At 42.1% G+C, this 18,266-nt stretch overlaps 1 protein-coding gene across 1 annotated transcript in view; it reads right to left on the bottom strand.

The window, feature by feature from the left end:
* The window catches only part of IPO11 (importin 11), a 220,202-nt gene that overhangs the window by 166,958 nt on the left and 34,978 nt on the right, over positions 1-18,266 (bottom strand). Inside the window, exons 4-5 of the mRNA XM_062212061.1 lie at positions 11,470-11,542; positions 10,241-10,444 (exon numbers count right to left, since the gene is read on the bottom strand). Coding sequence (XP_062068045.1) covers positions 10,241-10,444; positions 11,470-11,542 — 277 coding nt within the window. The remainder of the gene's footprint in view (positions 1-10,240; positions 10,445-11,469; positions 11,543-18,266) is intronic.

Genomic DNA, 18,266 nt, shown 5'->3' with positions numbered 1-18,266 from the left:
TTACCATCCCAAAGCACATGATTGGGTTGCTATTGGCAAGGAAGCAAATCCAAGTTTTGGGGTTCTACAATTAAGAGTAAATTTTACTTTTTCAGCACTTTAAATTTCTCTTTTAGCCTCAGGGCCACTTTCCTCAAAATATTCTCTTCAGAAAACTTTATACCAAAGAAGTTTTAAATCAAAACCATGTAATTCATCTCTTTTTCTTGAACAATATCATCCATGAACTATAGACACCAAAACCTGCTTAGCATGAACCTAATTAGCAAAAGTAGAAGATGGGACAGTCGACAAGGCAACTGACCTAGTTTATTTAACAAATCAATAGCATGATGATTTAAAATGAGGAGGTAAGGAAAGGAAATTAGAATTATTCTAAACTAAAAGATTTTTAAGACATATTGATATGGGCAGGCAGGCAGCTAGTGGGCAAAAAGAAGCTGAGAGACCACAGCATCATTTGTGCCACAGCCCCATACCAACCAAACTCCACCCCTTCCATACCCATCCAACTTGACTACAGACGCAGCAACCCTTTCACATCACGCACCTGCGCCTGACTTCCCATCAGGCACAGATGCCATAATTAGCACATGTGTGCCACAGTCCCAAATGGAAATGCCATCAAACTCCCCAGGTTTCCCCAAAAAAGAGGGACATTAATGCAAGCAGTACCCATGTTCCATCCAAACTCTACCCCAATCTGAATATTCAACTAAGTAACCAGCCCCCTAACCTTCCAAAACAACCACCCCAACTTTGGTGTAGGAAACCACCCTTCCTTCCTCCAGAAGAGAGGCTGTCGACACTCACATCTAAGTATATAATGTTGAAGCAAATCCTAATTCCCTGCACACCTTTGTGCCTCCTCAAATTCTTTCACACTTGGAGGGAAAAGCATGGAAGAGCCCAGCCCAGGGTCTGTTTTCCACAACACCTACCATGCATCAATTTATCAAAATTTATCAAGTAGAAACACTGCAACATATTGGAAACTGTTAAATATGGGTAAAAGGGGGGCCAGCGCTGTGGCACAGCTGGTTAAAACCCCAGTCTGTGGTGCTGGCATCCCATATGGGCCCTGGTTTGAGTCCTGGCTGCTCCACTTCTGATCCAGCTCTCTGCTATGGCCTGGAAAGGCAGTAGAAAATGGTCCAAGTCCTTGGGCCCCTGCACCCACATGGGAGACCAAGAAGAAGCTCCAGGATCCTGGCTTTGGATCGGCCCAGCTCCAGCATTGTTGCCATTTAGGAAGTGAACCAGTGGATGGAAGATACTTCTCTTTCTCTTCCTCTCTCTCACTCTCTCGCTCTCTCCACCTCTTTCAAATAAATAATTTTTTTTAAAAAGATGGGTAAAAGGTAAATGGAGCTCCATTTATTGTACTGTTTCCCTAATATATGTTTGAAAATTTTCCTAGTTAAGAAAATCACTAAAATGATTTTTATACAAAATTGCAATGCAAAAAATCTAATCAGATCACAAAGTCCAAATTTTAACTACATGCCAAAAACATACAAAAGAAAAATAAAATTCTATGTCTTGACTTGCAGGGGAAAACTGATTACAGATTAAAGCATCCTGTGAAATAAAACTAACCTTTCAGAACATAACAAAAGAGAAAATCCAGATACCCTTGCATTTGGCAGATTTTTAGTTGCCACACCAAAGGAAGATCTATGAAGTAAAGCTGGACTTCATCAAAACTTTCTCTACAAAACCGTGAAGAGAATGGAAAGACAAGCCACAGAGTGGGGAGAAGTGTTTGCAAAACACATGCCAGATGTAGGTCTGTGACAAAACACTTATAACACTCAGTACCAAGAACACAAACAATTCACTTAAATAACAGGCAAACGGGCAGGTATTGGGCCTAGTGGTTGACACTCTGGTTAAGACAGCCACAACCCCTAGCAGAGTGCCTGGTTCAACACCCAGCTCCAGCTCTTGGTTCTAGCTTCCTGCTAATATGGACCCTGGGAAGCAGCAGTGATGGCTCAAATATTTGAGTTCCTGCCACCCATGCATTGATTGAGCTCCCAGATCCTGGCTTTTGCCTGACCCAGTCCTGGCTGTTGATGTCATTTGGGGACTGAACTAGCAGATGAGAGAGCTCACATTTGCACACATGCATACTCTCTGACTTTCAAGTAAATAAATTTGTGGTTTTTTTTTTTTTTAAAGATTTATTTAGTTATTTGAAAGTCAGAATTACACAGAGAGAGAGAAGCAGAGACAGAGAGAAACAGGTCTTCCATCCGCTGGTTCACTCCTTAATTGGCCACAACGGCCAGAGCGGTGCTGATCCGCAGCCAGGAGCCAGGAGTTTCTTCCAGGTCTCCCACGTGGGTGCAGGGGCCCAAGGACTCGGGCCATCTTCTACTGCTTTCCCAGGGCATAGCAGAGAGCTGGATCAGAAGTGGAGCAACTGGGATTCGAACTGGTGCCCATATGGGTTGCCGGCACTGCAGGTGGCGGCTTTACCTACCAAGCCACAGAGCCAGCCCCAATAAATTGTTTTTAAAAAAACTTGCACATATAAGAATGGAATGGGAGAGGGAGCGGGAGAGGGGAGGGTTGCGGGTAGGAGGTAAGTTATGGGAGGGAAAAGCCATTGTAATCCATAAGCTGTACTTGGGAAATTTATATTTATTAAATAAAAATTTTTTAAAAAAACTTATACATATAAGTATTTTTAGCAGCCTTATTCATAATTCTCAAAATCTGAAAGCAACCAGGATGTCCTTCAGTAGATGAACGGGTAAAACTGTAATACATACAAACAAGGGAATATTATTCTGAGCTGAAAGGAAATGAGCTATCAATGAATGAAAAGAAAAGAAGCCAATCTAAATCTAGAAAGGCTACAGACTGCATGATTCCTCCCATGTGACATTACAGAGAAGGTAAAACTTTGTAAACAATAAAAAGATCAGAGGCCAGCGCTATGGCGCAGCAGGTTAATGCCCTGGCCTGAACACCAGCGCAGGTTCTAGTCCTGGCTGCTCCTCTTGCAATCCAGCTCTCTGCTATGGCCTGGGAAAGCAGTAAATGATGGCCCAAGTCCTTGGGCCCCTGCACCCACGTGCAGACCTGGAAGAAGCTCCTGGCTCCTGGCTTCGGATCGGCGCAGCCCCAGCTGTTGTGTCCTTCTGGGAAGTGAACCATCAGATGGAAGACCTCTCTCTCTCTGTCTCTACTTCTCTCTGTAATTCTCTCAAATAAATAAAATAAATCTTTAAAAAAAAAAAAACAATAAAAAGATAAGATCAGTGGCTGTCTGGAATTGGATTGAGAGAGGGATAAATATGTTTTCACAGAGAATTTTTAGTGTAGTAATCATACTCTGTAAGATAGCATGATACGGGGCCAGCGCTGTGGCATAAAAGGTTAAGCCTCCACCTGCAGTCCCAGCATCCCATATAGGCACCAGTTCGAGTCCCACATGCTCCACTTAAGATCCGGCTCCTTGCTAATGCACCTAGGAAAGCAGCAGAAGATGGTCCCTGCCACCCACATTGGGCTTTGTCCAAACCTATAACCAAGCATGAAGTTCAAAGGAAACTATGAACTCTGGCAATAATCACATGTCAACATAGGTTCATCAATTGCTAACAAATGTATCACTCTCATAGTGAAGGCTGAAAATAGGGCAGGGGTCTGGCATTGTGGCACAGTGGATTAAGCTGCCACCGACAATGCTGGCATCCCATATGAGCACCTATTTGAATCCCTGCTGCTCTACTTCAGTCCAGCTCCCTGATGATGTGACTAGGAAGGCACTGGAGGATGGCCCCAATCCTTGGGCTCCTGCAACCACTTGAGAGAGCCTAATGGAGTTCCAAAGCTCCTAGCTTCAGCCTGGCCAAGCCCTGGCCATTGCAGCCATTTGGGAAGGGAACCAGCAGGTGGAAGATCTCTCTCCATCTCTCCTTCTCTATAATTCTGACTTTCTAACAAACAAATAAATCTTAAAAAAGAAAAGAAAGGTAAAGAAAAAAAGGAACTAAGACCAGCGATACAGGTACAGGAATAGGCAGTAATCTCTGTATCTCCTGGAAATGAAACCAAGCCCCTAAACAGTGCCTTAGGCAGATGCCAGACACCTTCAGGCCCCAGTCCCCTAGCCACCCTCCCTTAGTTTAACTAACTGAATTGAGGGAGTGGTATAGCCAACCCCACAATATTCTAAACACTGGACACACAAGGTCATTAGCTCCTCCAACAGATAACACTTTGGTGGCCAGTACTGTCTCAATGGGTTTTATATAGGGAATTCAGGACTGGGCAGGGGAATTCCTGGCCCAGGGCAGAAAGAAACTACCACCTGCATGCAGTTCCCAGGCTGAGGCCCACCTGACCATCACACCAATCAGGTGAGGTTGAACAGGTAACTCATGCAAACTATCATATTGATGCTTGGGGCTGTTTCTTACCTCAACTTCTTTCTGCAGGCAATCAATACATAAAACAAAGAAGAAATGTACAAGTGTTGGTGCCTGGGCCCAAACCAGAAGCTTGCATCTCATTTGCAATTTCACAAGACCAGCTCCCATTCCTCATAGCTTCTTTAAAAGCCCACAAAACAGGGCTGGCATTGTGGTCTAACAGGTAAAGCCACCACCTGAATGCCAACATCCCATAGAGGCACCAGTTTGAGTCCTGGCTGCTCCACTTCCAGTCCAGCTCCCTGCTAATGTGTCTTAGAGAGCAGCAGAGGATGGTCTAAGTGCTTAGGCCCCTGCACCCACGTTGGAAACCTGGAGGAAGCTCCTGGCTTCGGTCTGGCCCAGCACTGGCTGTTGAGGCCATTTGGGGAGTAAATCAGCAGATCAAGATTTTTCTCTCTCTTTCTGTCTCTCCCTCTAACTCTGCCTTTCAAATAAATAATCTTTACCCCCCCCCCAAAAAAAGCTCCAAAACATATTCAGAAAGGTAGTAGTTTTTAAGACTCAGAAGTCTGCTACCCACTCATCCGTCAACAGATTTAACTCTTCTCTTTCATTTATCTTCAAGCCTTGCCCTCATTATTTTGATTTGGCACCCAAGGGAGGGGGACCCACCCAGCTTTCAAGTTTTCAGTAACACAAATACCTTTGTGAGAAATCTCTTCAAAATCTACTTAACTTTCTAGTAAACCTAAAACTGCTTAAAAACAGTCTTTTTTAAAAAATACAAATATTCACATTTAAATTATGCTATAACTAAGATTTCCACCTCAAAACTTTGTTTATACAGATTAACCTAGAAGAAAAGATTTAAATTCATAGACTCAACCTTAGAACTGAAAGAAAAGTTTAAAAAAACATAAAACTCTTGCTCTAATTGCAAAGCTGGGTAGGGCCCAGGGCCTGGTGGCTAAGACACTCACTCATATCAGAATACCTGGATTTGAGTCCCTGCTCTGCACCCAATTCCAGCTTCCTACTACTCTGCCCTGGGAGGCAGCAGCTGATGGCTGAAGTAGTTGAGCCCTGCCACCATACAGTAGGCCTAATTGCATTCCTGGCTCCCAGCTTCAACAATCAGCCCAGGGCTTTTGAGGACATTTGGGCAGTAATCAGTGGATGCCTGTGTGTTTGTCTGTCTCTCCCTCAGTCTATCTCTGTTTTTCTCTCATTGCCTCTATAATAACAAAAAAATAGAAAAATAACAATTTTTTAAAATCCCAAAGCTGCCCAATACAAAGAAACGCCCTTCACTAGGAAACAGATCCTCTCATAATTGTTAACCTATATATCATAATAAGTGGAATATATTGCTTTCAAAAGATCTTTCATTCTTTTTAAGCTTAATTACTTCACTGACAATTTCATTAGAATTACTGAATATATTTAAAATGTCTTTGCTTTCAGAGCCTTTAGATTTTGATTTTAACTGAAGTTAGTGTAAATTTTCTAATACTCAGATTTATATGAAAAAGCACACTGTTTTACAGAAAATAAATTCCATTTTGTGTCAAATCAAGCTCAATTTTGTTACTGCGAAGCAACTTTCTCTGAATTGCTGATTTTGTAACTTATCACCCATAAAAAGAACTTATTTTAATACGGAGGGGAAAAGAATATAAAATTGTTGAGACACACTGAGCAGCACAGAGCAGTTTTAAGATACCCTGCACTACTTTGCCACAGCAACAGCTCCACCATGAGCTTACATTCATATGTGGAAGAAGAGCATCCGGGCATTAAAGTAAACATTATTAAAAGGAAGATGTTCTACACCTCAGATGGCCAAAATAACAGGAGCAGCTTTAGCTTGTAAAATTGCTCTTCACAACGTCTTCCTACAGCTGCCTTCCATTAAAATACACATCTTTCCCTCAGTTCCCTTAGTCCCTTAGTCCCCACCACAGTCCGCGTTTTCATCTTCAGTTACTCCATTCCAAAATGACAAATGCTAATCTGAATTCTTTTCCAGGTATTGTTAGCTTTGTATAATCTTTAACAAACATTTTATACATTTAACAACACTCATATATTTTTCTAGACTAGTTAAGAGAACTACAGGGGGCCGGCGCTGTGGCGCAGCAGGTTAACACCCTGGCCTGAAGCACCAGCATTCCATATGGGTGCCGGTTCTAGTCCCGGCTGCTCCTCTTCCCATCCAGCTCTCTGCTGTGGCCTGGTATAGCAGTAGAAGATGGCCCAATTCCTTGGGCCCCTACACCCATGTGAGAGACCCAGAAGAAGCTCCTGGCTCCTGGCTTCGGATCGGCGCAGCACCGGCCGTTGCGGCCAATTGGGGAGTAAACGATCGGATGGAAGACTTCTCTCTCTCTGCCTCTTCTCTCTGTGTATAATTCTAACTTTCAAATAAATAAATAAATCTTTAATTAAAAAAAAAAGAGAGAGAGAATGACAGCATTAAAGCTACAGTGACGGAGTGGGCATTTGGCCTAGTGGTTAAAATGCCCACATTCCCTTCAGGGTGCTGGGGGCATGATTCTCAGCTCTATCTCCTGACTCCAGCTTCATGCTAATGTAGACCCTGGGAGGCAGCAATGATTACTAAGTGGTTGTGTTCCTGCCAACCCACCTGGGTGATAAGGATTGTTTTCCTGGCTTGTGGCTCCTGGTTCCAGCCTGGCCCAGCCACAGCCATCACATGCATTTCAGGAATGAACCAGCGGGAAAACAGCACTAACTCACTCACTCTCACTCTCACTCTCTCTCTCTCTCTCTCTCTCTCTCTCTCTCTCTGTTTTGCTCTGTCTCTGCTTCTCAAATAAATAAACAAGCTACAGTGTAGTGGATCTAAGAAAGCTACATTGACAATTATAATTCAGCACAATGTGATAAATACCACACTTGAAGTAAATACAAAATTCAAAGTAAACCTATCTTTCATTCTACACGGAGAACAAGCCTTAGACCACAAGAAAACCAAGTAAGAAATAAGCTCACACAAGTTATCCAGAAAAGGTCTCTTAACTAAATAAATACAGTACGTAGCTAATGCCTAGGCTACATATAAATTATACCTGAAAACCCAATCAACATATTAGGAAGTATGCCTTGGAAACACAAAAATAAGAATTCAGGACTCTACTGATGGTAAGCCTTTAAGAAAGAGAAACTATAACCCAGAATCTTCTAGACATTTCACTTTGAGAATCTCTCCAACATAAAATTAAAAGTTCCAGAGGTGGAAAGTTTGAAGTCAAAATAAAAAGAGAAGAAAATTAAAAAGAAATTCATAGAAAGATTTGAGATCAACTGCTTTTCATTAGTCATTTCTTTACTTTTGTCAAGTAAAACTGACAAGAATTTGGAAAGCAACCTTATGAATATCAGAAAGAACTTCAGATGAACATAAGACTGGCTACTGAAACCCACTGGGTTGAAAAGTAAAAGGATATAATGTGACTGTGACTGTGACTTACGTTTTGAGTAAGAACCAGCGGGGAACCTTGTTAAAAGTATGGGTCAGAAACTTCTCCATCTGTACTTGAGAGGTTTAAAAACTAATATTTTAAACATGTCCAATAGCTCAAGATTATACACTGCTCTTCCCTCTCTCCTCTCCCCTATTCCATTCTCAAGGAAAAACCACTTGTGACACAATGCATTCAGTACAGAACAATCCCGGGGGCCAGCACAATGGGGTAGTAGGTTAAGCCTCTGCCTACTGTGCCAGCATCCCATATGGGCACCTATTGGGAGTCTCAGCTGCTCCACTTTCAATCCAACTACTTGCTGGTAGCCTGGGAAAGCAGTTGGAAATGGCTCCAGATCTTGAGCCCCTGAACACATGTGGGAGACTTGGAGGAGGCTCCTGGGTCCTGGCTTCAGATCACCCCAGTTCCAACCATTGCAGTCATCTGGGGAGTGAAGAGCAGATGGAAGATTCTTTGTCTCTCCCTTTCTTTCTCTTGGTAAATCTGCCTCTCAAATAATAAATAAATTTTAAAAAATAAGTAAAGTACATTACTGTCAAAAAAAAAAAATCCTAGGGACAAAAAGTTGGGCAGTTCTCTGTGGAAAACTCCCAGGGAAAAGCACACTTATTAGACAAAAGCATGAAAAATAAACAGTGCATTTGAGGGAGGAAAAGAAAGAAAAATCTTTCTATAAAACACTATGCTGGGGGCTGGCGCCATGGCGCAGGTTAATCCTCTGCCTGCGGCGCCAGCATCCCATATGGGTGCCGGTTCTAGTCCTGGTTGCTCCTCTTCTAGTCCAGCTCTCTGCTGTGGCCTGGGAAAGCAGTAGAGGATGGCCCAGGTTCTTGGGGGCCCCTGCACCCACAACAAGACCCAGAGGAGGCTCCTGGCTCCTGCCTTCGGATCGGCCAGTTCCTGCTGTTGTGGCCATTTGGGGAGTGAACCAATGGAAGGAAGACCTTTCTCTCTCTCTCTCTCTAACTCTACCTGTCAAATAAATAAATAAAAATCTTGAAAAAAAACCACTATGCTGAGGGCTAGTGTTGTGACACAGTGGCCTGCAACATTGGCATCCCAAATGGGCGCTGGTTCATGTCTCAGCTGCTCCACTTCTAACCCTGCTCCCTGCTAGTGGCTTGACAAACCAGCAGAAGATGGCACAGCTGCTTAGGCCCTTGCACCCACATGGAAGAACTGAAAGAAGCTCTGGCTAATGGCTTCGGCCTGGCCCAGCTCCAGCCATTGTAGCTATCTGAGAAGTGAACCTGAAGATAGAAGGCCCTTCTCTCTCTCCCTCTCTCTCTCTCTGGCTCTCTCTTTCAAATAAATAAATAAATCTTTTAAAAAAAATTATGCTATCCTCCTTTCTAGCAGGCATGCTTGGTTGGAAATAGAACTAAAATCGTTTCTGGAGCCCTAACATGTGACCACATAATAAGATATAATTATATAACTTTACTCCCACTAGAAAAGTACAAAAGGAAACCAAGAACACTGTTACAGATACTTTAAGATTCTCTGGTACTACATGGTACAGCACAAAACATTAGGATGAACAACACAAAAACCGCTATTTTGAAAGGTCACAAACAGTCAAATACAAAAGCACCAAACAACTGAATGGAGAAAAGAATTCTTTTAAACAAATTGTGCTAAAACACCTAGTAAAGGGCTACCACATTCCAACAGTACATCTGCCTTACTTCCAGCAATTACCCACAAATGTCAATTCTACTTCCTAAATTTTAACTCTGTGCCCACCTAATTGTTCCCTTTAACACTGCTTAATAGATTGTCCACCTCATCAGAATTACTTCAACAGCCTCAAATCTCTCTCTTCGCCTTCAGACTGTCCCATATCAACCTACTTTCCTATCAGCAACTAAGTGATCTTTTCACTCACAGTACTGCACAGTTTAAATTTAGGAAGAATTCAAAACATTACAATAAAATATTAACAGAGGAATAAAACTGCATTCCCTTTATACAAGCAGCACAATTTGCACAATCAAACTTGCCTATGTCAAGTCACTTACATTGGTGCGAGTTTTCTGGCATAGCGGGCAAACTCTCAGCTCACAATGCTAGCATCCTATATGTGTACTAGTCCCGGCTGTTCCACTTCCAATCCAGCTCCCTGCTAATGCCCTGGGAAGCAGTGGAAGATGGGCCAAGTGTTTGGGCCCCTGCTATCCACGTGGGAAACCAAGATGAAGTTTCTAGTTCCTGGCTTCAGCCTAGCACAACCCCAGCCGCTGAAGCCATCTGGGGCGTGAACCAGCAGATGCAAGACATCTCTCTCTCTCACTCTGCCTTTCAAATAAGTAAATAAATCTTTTTTGAAAAATCGCTTACATCATAAAACAGTTTTCTGTCAGCAGCCAGTCGTTTAGATGCCAGTGTCTTGGTAACATGATAGAAGGTGAGTAACGCTCTGTGCTGTCGAAGATCATCTTGGACTTTCACAGACTCGATAAGAGTAGGAATCAGTTCAGGCCACTGTCTAGGACAATCTAATCTAGCAACTTTTGCAATCAGCACTGCAATCTGAGTGGCAATCTAGAAGGGAAAAAAAAATCAATTATCAGAAATAGACACAGGAAATGAAGGGAACAGAAAAGGAATGCTTTCATATTTAAGACTGCATTAAATGTAGTTAAAATTGTTAAACATTTGCCAATTTCTATTAAAATAATGCCACAAAATTGAAGAAGTAAATAAGGAAATTTCAATAACATCTTTTAAGAACGCTGAGGCCAGGGCTGGTGTTTCAGCGTAGCAGGTAAGGCAGCTGTCTGCAGTTCCGGCATCCCTTACGGGCACCAGTTCAAGTCCAGGCTGCTCCACTTCCGATGCAGCTCTCTGCTGTGGCCTGGGAAAGCAGCAGAAGATGGCCCAAGTCCGCCGGAGCTGTGGTGCATTGAGTTAACACCCTGGCCTAAAGCACCAGCATCCCATATGCACACCAGTTTGACGCCCGGCTGCTCCACTTCCAATCCAGCTCTGCTATGGCCTGGGAAAGCAGCAGAAGATGGCCCAAGTCCTTGGGCCCCTGCACCCACGTGGGAGACCTGGAAGAAGCTTCTTGGATCAGCACAGCTCCAGCCATTGTGGCCAATTGGGGAGTGAACCATCAAATGGAAGACCTTCTCTCTCTCTCTCTCTCTCTCTCTCTCTCTCTCTCTCTCTCTCTGCCTCTCCTCTCCCTGTGTAACTCTTTCAAATAAATAAATAAATCTTAAAAAAAAAAAAAGAACTCAAAAAGATACAGACAATATAAACCATTAAAATTGATTTCTATACAGTAAGAACACAAATTCATAAAAAGATTTGCTTTCAAATGTTGACTCAAAAACTAAGAAAGCTAAAAAGTATAAAAGTATACTTTAAAATGACTTCTGAGTTTTAAATCACACATAGTGAAATCTAACCAAAATTCTTAATGGCTACAATTAGATTCAAAATAAAAAGACCAACAGAGAAATGTATATAAACATCACAAATAAAAAGAACTAGAACTTCTTCTTTTGGAAGAAGTAAAAGTTAAAAGAGAAAGAAAAACCAGAATTCATGTTCTCACTCACCTGGTTTATTGGTTCATTGAAGTTGGTGATTAGCCCTGCACGCAATGTCGATTTTTCTTCCTCAGAGAGAGCACTATAAAAAGAAAAATTTATTATGTAAGAGAATGCCACCTAATAATGAATCCAAGTAAGCACTACTGTGAATTTTAACAATAAAGTCTTTTAATCATGCATCCCTGGCTGTTTTTGGTAAATACACAGAACTACTTCCATTACCTGTAAATTGGCTCACTGAGTAAGTAATTTCTTCACAAAACAATAGGAAGCACAACACAAGAAATAAGAAGAAGATAAATTCAAGTTAATTAATACAATATCTTGATGTATTTTTACTGATGTCAAAAGCTATCTACAAAAAAATCAATTGGTTAAAAAAAATAAATCTATGTGAGTAAATATTGTCCTTCCATTGAATTCTTTTATGAAATCTGAGGTGATTTTATGTAAAGAGGGATTACAGAACATTTAGAACCTATATGAAGACATATAGGACCGGCATTGTGGGGTAGCAGGTAAGGACACTGCCTGCAATGCCAGCACCCCATCTGGGCACTGGTTCAATACCTGCTGCTTCACTTTCCATCCAACTCCCTGCTAATGCGCCTGAGAAAGCAACTAAGAATGGCTCAAGTGCTTGGGCCCCAGCACCCACATGGGAGACCTAGAAGAAGTTCCTGGCTTCCAACCGACCCAGCTCCAGCAGCTGGGGCCATCTGGGGAATGAATCAGTGAATGGAAGATATCTCTGTGCATGTCTGTGTGTCTGTGTGTCTCTCTCTTTCTCTCTGTAAACTCTACCTGTCAAATAAATAAATAAATCTTTTAAAACACTGAAGACATATTAGAAATCAACAAAAAATAAATAAACAAACCAAAAAGTGTCTCCACAAATGCCTAAAAATAAATGCAGCAATTCAAGAAACAGGAATAAAGAAGCCAACATGATGCCCCCAAAAGGACACAACACTTTAATACTAGAATATGAAGACGAAGAGATTAAAGAAATGCCAGAAACAGAATTCAAAAATTTGATCATAGGATTACTTAGAAATAAGCAGAAGCAAATTCATGAAATCATACATGACATAAAAGAAGATGTCTCCCATGAAATTGAGACCTTAAAGAAAAATTGAAATGAAGTCTTGGAAATGAAGAATTCAATAGAACAAATAAAAAATGCAGCGGAAAGCCTTAACAACAGAATTGGTGAAGCAGAAGAAAGAATATCCAAGTTAAAATACAAACTGCTGGCTGGCACCGCAGCTCACTACGCTAAGCCTCCACCTGCGTCACCGGTACCCTGGGTTCTAGTCCCAGTTGGGGCGCCAGATTCTGTCCCGGTTGCTCCTCTTCCAGTCCAGCTCTCTGCTGTAGCCCGAGAAGGCAGTGGAGGATGGCCCAAGTGCTTGGGCCCTGCACCCGCATGGGAGACCAGGAAGAAGCACCTGGTTCCTGGCTTCAGATCAGCACAGCACGCCAGCCGTAGCGGCCATTTTGAGGGGTGAACCAATGGAAGGAAGAATTTTCTCTCTGTGTCTCTCACTGTCTAACTCTGCCTGTCAAAAAAAAAAAAAGAATACAAACTGCTGGAAATTTATAGTCAAACCAAAAAAAAAAAAAAAAAAAAGAAATCAGAAAACTAAAAAACAGTATTGGGAGATATATGGAACACTATCCAACGACCCGGCATATGGGTCTTAGGAGTTCCTGTAGTCATGGAGAGAAAATGGATTAGAAGGCCTTTTTAGTGAAATACTTACAGAAAACTTCCCTAATTTGGAGAAAGAAAGAGACATCCAAATATAGGAAGCACAAGAACTACTAATACACATGACCACAAAGTATCTTCACCACGACAATTTGTAGTCAAACACTCCACAGTAAAACATAAAGAAAAGATTCTAAAATGTGCAAAGACAAACACCAGATTACTTTGAGTATCTCCAATTAGAGTCACAGCAGACTTCTCATCAGAAACCCTACAGGTTAGGAGAAAATGGCGAGATATAGTTCAAGTCTTAAGAGAAAAGAACTGTCAACTCAGAATACTATACCCTGCAAAGCTCTCACTTATGAACAAAGGTGAAATAAAGACCTTCCATGACAAATAGAAATTGAGAATTTGTTACTACCCATCCAGCCTTGCAGAAGATGCTTAAGGATTTGCTGCACACAGAAACGCAGTCATCACTACAAAGAAGGTAAAAGAAGGAAATCTCCCTGTGAAAGTACAAAGGAAATCCAAAGTAAAAAATAGGAATATTTATGGAAAAACCGGCAGGGCCATGTCCTTACTTATCAAGTCACTTTGAATGTAAATGGCATCAACTCTCCAGTTAAAAGGCACAGACTGGCTGAATGGATTAAAAAACAAAACCCATCTATTTTCGGCCAACAAGAAACACATCTCAACAACAAAGAAGCACACAGACTTAAAGTGAATAGATGAAAAAAGACATTCCATGCCAAAGAACCAAAAAAGAGCTGGTGTAGCCAGACAAAACAGACTTTAATACAAAAACTATTAAAAGAGACATAGAGGGCACTTTTAAGGGATCAATTCGACAGGAAGATATAACTATTATAAATATATATGCACCCAATTACAGGGCACCTGGGTAATTAAGAAATGTTAAGAGATCTAAAGGGAGACATAGAGTCAAAAACAATAGTAACAGGAGATCTCAATACCCCACTTTCAGCAATGGACAGATCGACCAGACAGAAAATCAGCAAGGAAACAACAGAGTTAATTGACACTACAGAGCAAAAAAGATCAAAATCATACCATGCATCCTATCAGACCATGATGCAATGAAGCTGGCAATCAGCTACTTAGGAATCTCTAGAACACATGCAAACACATGGAGATAAAACAACATGCTCCTTAATGAACAGTGGGTCATTGAAGAAATCAAAAGAGAAATAAAAAAATTTCTGGAAACAAATGAAGATGACAATACAACATATCAAGACTTAAGGGATACAGTAAAAGCAGTGTTAAGAGGAAAGCTTATAGGAATTGGTGACTACATCAAGAAATTGGAAAGGTACCAAATAAATGAGCTATCAATGCATTTCAAGGAACTAGAAAAATAACAGCAAACCAAACTCAGAACTAGTAGGAGAAAATAAATAATCAAACAAGAAAAGAAATCAACAAAATTAAAACAACAAAAACAATACAAAAGGTCAACAAAATGAAGAACTGGTGTTTTGAAAAAATAAACAAAATTGACACACTTTTGGCCCAACTAACCAAAAAAAGGAGAGAGAAGACCAAAATCAATAAAATTAGACATGAAAAAGACAATGTAACAAAAGACACCATGGAAATAAAAAGAATCATCAGAAATTACTGCAAAGAGCTACATGCTAAAAAAACTGGGAAACCTAGAAGAAATAGATAGATTTCTGGACACATACAACCTATATAAATTGAGCCATGAAGATACAGAAAACCTAAACAGATCAATTACCACGACAGAAATTCAATCAGTAATAAAGACCCTCCCAAGAAAGAAAAGCCCAGAACCAGATGGCTTCACTGATGAAATCTACGGAGCATTTAAAGAAGACATTTATAAACATTTAACTCCGATTCTTCTCAAGTTATTCGAAACAATTAAAAGGGAGCGAATCCTCCCAAATTCTTTCTATGAAGCCAGTACCACCTTAATTCCTAAAACTGAAAAGGATGCAACTGAGAAAGGGAACTACAGAACATAGATGCAAAAATCCTCAACAAAATTCTGGACAATCAAATCCAACAACGTATCAGAAAAATCACCCACACAGATCAAGTGGGATTTATCCCTGGTATGCAGGGATGGTTCAAAATTCGCAAATCAGTCAGTGTGATAAATCACATTAACAAACGGAACAAAAACCATATGATTATCTCAATAGATGCAGAGAAAGCATTTAATAAAATACAACATCTTTTAATGATGAAAACTCTAAGCAAATTGAATATAAAAGGAACATTCCTCAACACAATCAAGGTAATTTATGCCAATCCCACAGCCAGCATCCTATTGAATGGGGAAAAGCTGGAAGCATTCCCTCTGAGATCCAGACCCAGACAAGGATGGCCACACTGACCACAGCTATTCAATATAGTCCTGGATGTTTTAACTGAAGCCACTAGGGAAAAAAAAAGAAATCAATGGGATTCAAACTGGGAAAGAGGAAGTCAAACTATCCCTATTTGCAGAAGACATGATTCTATGCAAAGGGCATCCAAAAGACTTCACCAAGAGACTATTGGAATTCATAGAAGAGTTTGGTAAAGTAGCAGGATACAAAATCAACACACAAAAATCAACAGCCTCCGTACACACAGACAATGCCATGGCTGAGAAAGAACTTCTAAGATCAATCCACTCACAATAGCTACAAAAAAATCAAATTCCTTTGAATAAATTTAACCAAGGACCTCTACAATGAGAATTACAAAACATTAAAGAAAGAAATAGAAGATACATGGGCCTCCGCCTTGCGGCGCCGGCACACCGGGTTCTAGTCCCGGTCGGGGCACCGATCCTGTCCCGGTTGCCCCTCTTCCAGGCCAGCTCTCTGCTGTGGCCAGGGAGTGCAGTGGAGGATGGCCCAAGTCCTTGGGCCCTGCACCCCATGGGAGACCAGGAGAAGCACCTGGCTCCTGCCATCGGAACAGCGCGGTGCGCCGGCCGCAGCGCGCCTACCGCGGCGGCCATTGGAGGGTGAACCAACGGCAAAAGGAAGACCTTTCTCTCTGTCTCTCTCTCACTGTCCACTCTGCCTGTCAAAAATAAAAAAAAATAAAAAAAAAAAAAAGAAGATACATGGGGCCAACCATTTGCAACAAAATAGATAAACCTGGAAAACATCATACTTAGTGAAATAAGCCAGTCCCAAAGGGACAAATACCATATGCTCTCCCTGATCTGCAAGAATGAATAGAGCACCTAAAATGAAATTTGTAGAAGTGAAATTGACACTTTGAGAAGCAGTGACTTGAACAGCCCTTGTCTTGACTGTCGAGCAACAGTTTTGTTGACCTCTTTACTCAACAGAGAGTTAAATACATGTAAAAAAAAAAAAAAAAGTCAATTGAAAATAGATCTCAGTAAAAAATAAGAGTGGGAAAAGGGGGGGAGGAGGAACTTTGAAACTGTAAAGCTGCATAGTTCTGCATACATTTTTCCTACAGACTTACTTCTAAGGGTACAGTTTAAAAACTTGCTATGGGACCCCAAATCCCATTAACTTGGGTGGTAAAATGCCATCTTCAGTGTTAAAATGATCGTATTAAGCGTTAAAGTGATTATATAGATAGGATTAAGTATTAAATGGATCATATAAATAAGATCAAGTATCTGGTAATAAGAATAAATAGAATTAAAAAGGAGAGAATGTTCCAAGATGGGAAGCAATCCACACAGCCAACTCATAGAATGACGATCACTTTAAATAGCACTCTGGCCGGTGCCTGGCTCACTTGGCTAATCCTCCACCTGTGGCACCAGTACCCTGGGTTCTAGTCCCAGTCGGGGCACCAGATTCTGTCCCGGTTGCTCCTCTTCCAATCCAGCTCTCTGCTGTGGCCTGGGAAGGCAGTGGAGGATGGCCCAAGTGCTTGGGTCCCTGCACCTGCAAGGGAGACCAGGAAGAAGCACCTGGCTCCTGGCTTCGGATCGGCACAGCATGCCAGCCATAGCGGCTATTTGGGGGGTGAACCAACGAAAGGAAGACCTTTTTTTTTTTGGACAGGCAGAGTGGACAATGAGAGAGAGAAACAGAGAGAAAGGTCTTCCTTTGCCGTTGGTTCACAATCCAATGGCTGCCGCAACCAGCGTGCTGTGGCCGGCGCACCGCGCTGATCCGAAAGCAGGAGCCAGGTGCTTCTCCTAGTCTCCCATGGGGTGCAGGGCCCAAGAACTTGGGCCATCCTCCACTGCACTCCCGGGCCACAGCAGAGAGCTGGCCTGGAAGAGGGGCAACTGGGACAGAATCGAGCGCCCCGACCGGGACTAGAACCCGGTGTGCCGGCGCCGCAAGGCAGAGGATTAGCCTGTTAAGCCACGGCGCCGGCCAAGATTTATTTATTTGAAAGAGTTACAAAGAGAGAGAAGGAGAGGCAGAGAGAGGGGAGGGGGGGTCTTCCAACTGCTGTTTTACTCCCCAATTGGCCACAATAGCTGGAGCTGGGCCAATCCGAAGCCAGGAGCCAGAAGCTTCTTCTGGGTCTCCCACGTGGGTGCAGGGTCCCAAGGACTTGGGCCATCTTCTACTGCTTTTCCAGACCATAGCAAAGAGCTGGATCAGAGATAGAGCAGTGGGTCTCAAACCACCATCCATATGGGATGCCAGCACTGCAGGCAGCGGTTTAACCCACTATGCTATGACACTGGCCCCAAGTACGTCCTTCTTTGATGGCCACTTCATTCCACTGGGGTCTCACTAACAGAGATCCTTCATGAAGGAAATTTTTTTTCCCACAGTGTCTCGGCTTTCCATGCCTGAAATGCTCGAATTGCTTTTCAGCTAGACCAGAATGCCTTTTTTTTTTTTTTTTTTTTTTTTTTTTTTCGGACAGGCAGAGTTAGACAGTGAGAGAGAGAGAGACAGAGAGAAAGGTCTTCCTTCTGGCTGGCTCCTGGCTTCGGATCAGCACGATGCGCCGGCCACAGCGGCCATTGGAGGGTGAACCAACGGCAAAAAGGAAGACCTTTCTCTTTATCTCTCTTCCTCACTATGCACTCTGCCTGTCAAAAAAAAATAATAAGAAAGAAAGAAAGAAAGAAAGAAGGAAG

The sequence above is a fragment of the Lepus europaeus genome, chromosome 15 (assembly GCF_033115175.1).
Source record: "Lepus europaeus isolate LE1 chromosome 15, mLepTim1.pri, whole genome shotgun sequence".
Lineage (NCBI taxonomy): Eukaryota > Metazoa > Chordata > Mammalia > Lagomorpha > Leporidae > Lepus > Lepus europaeus.
The sequence above is the reverse complement of the archived record's forward strand: the minus strand, read 5'-3'. Positions and strand labels throughout refer to the sequence as shown.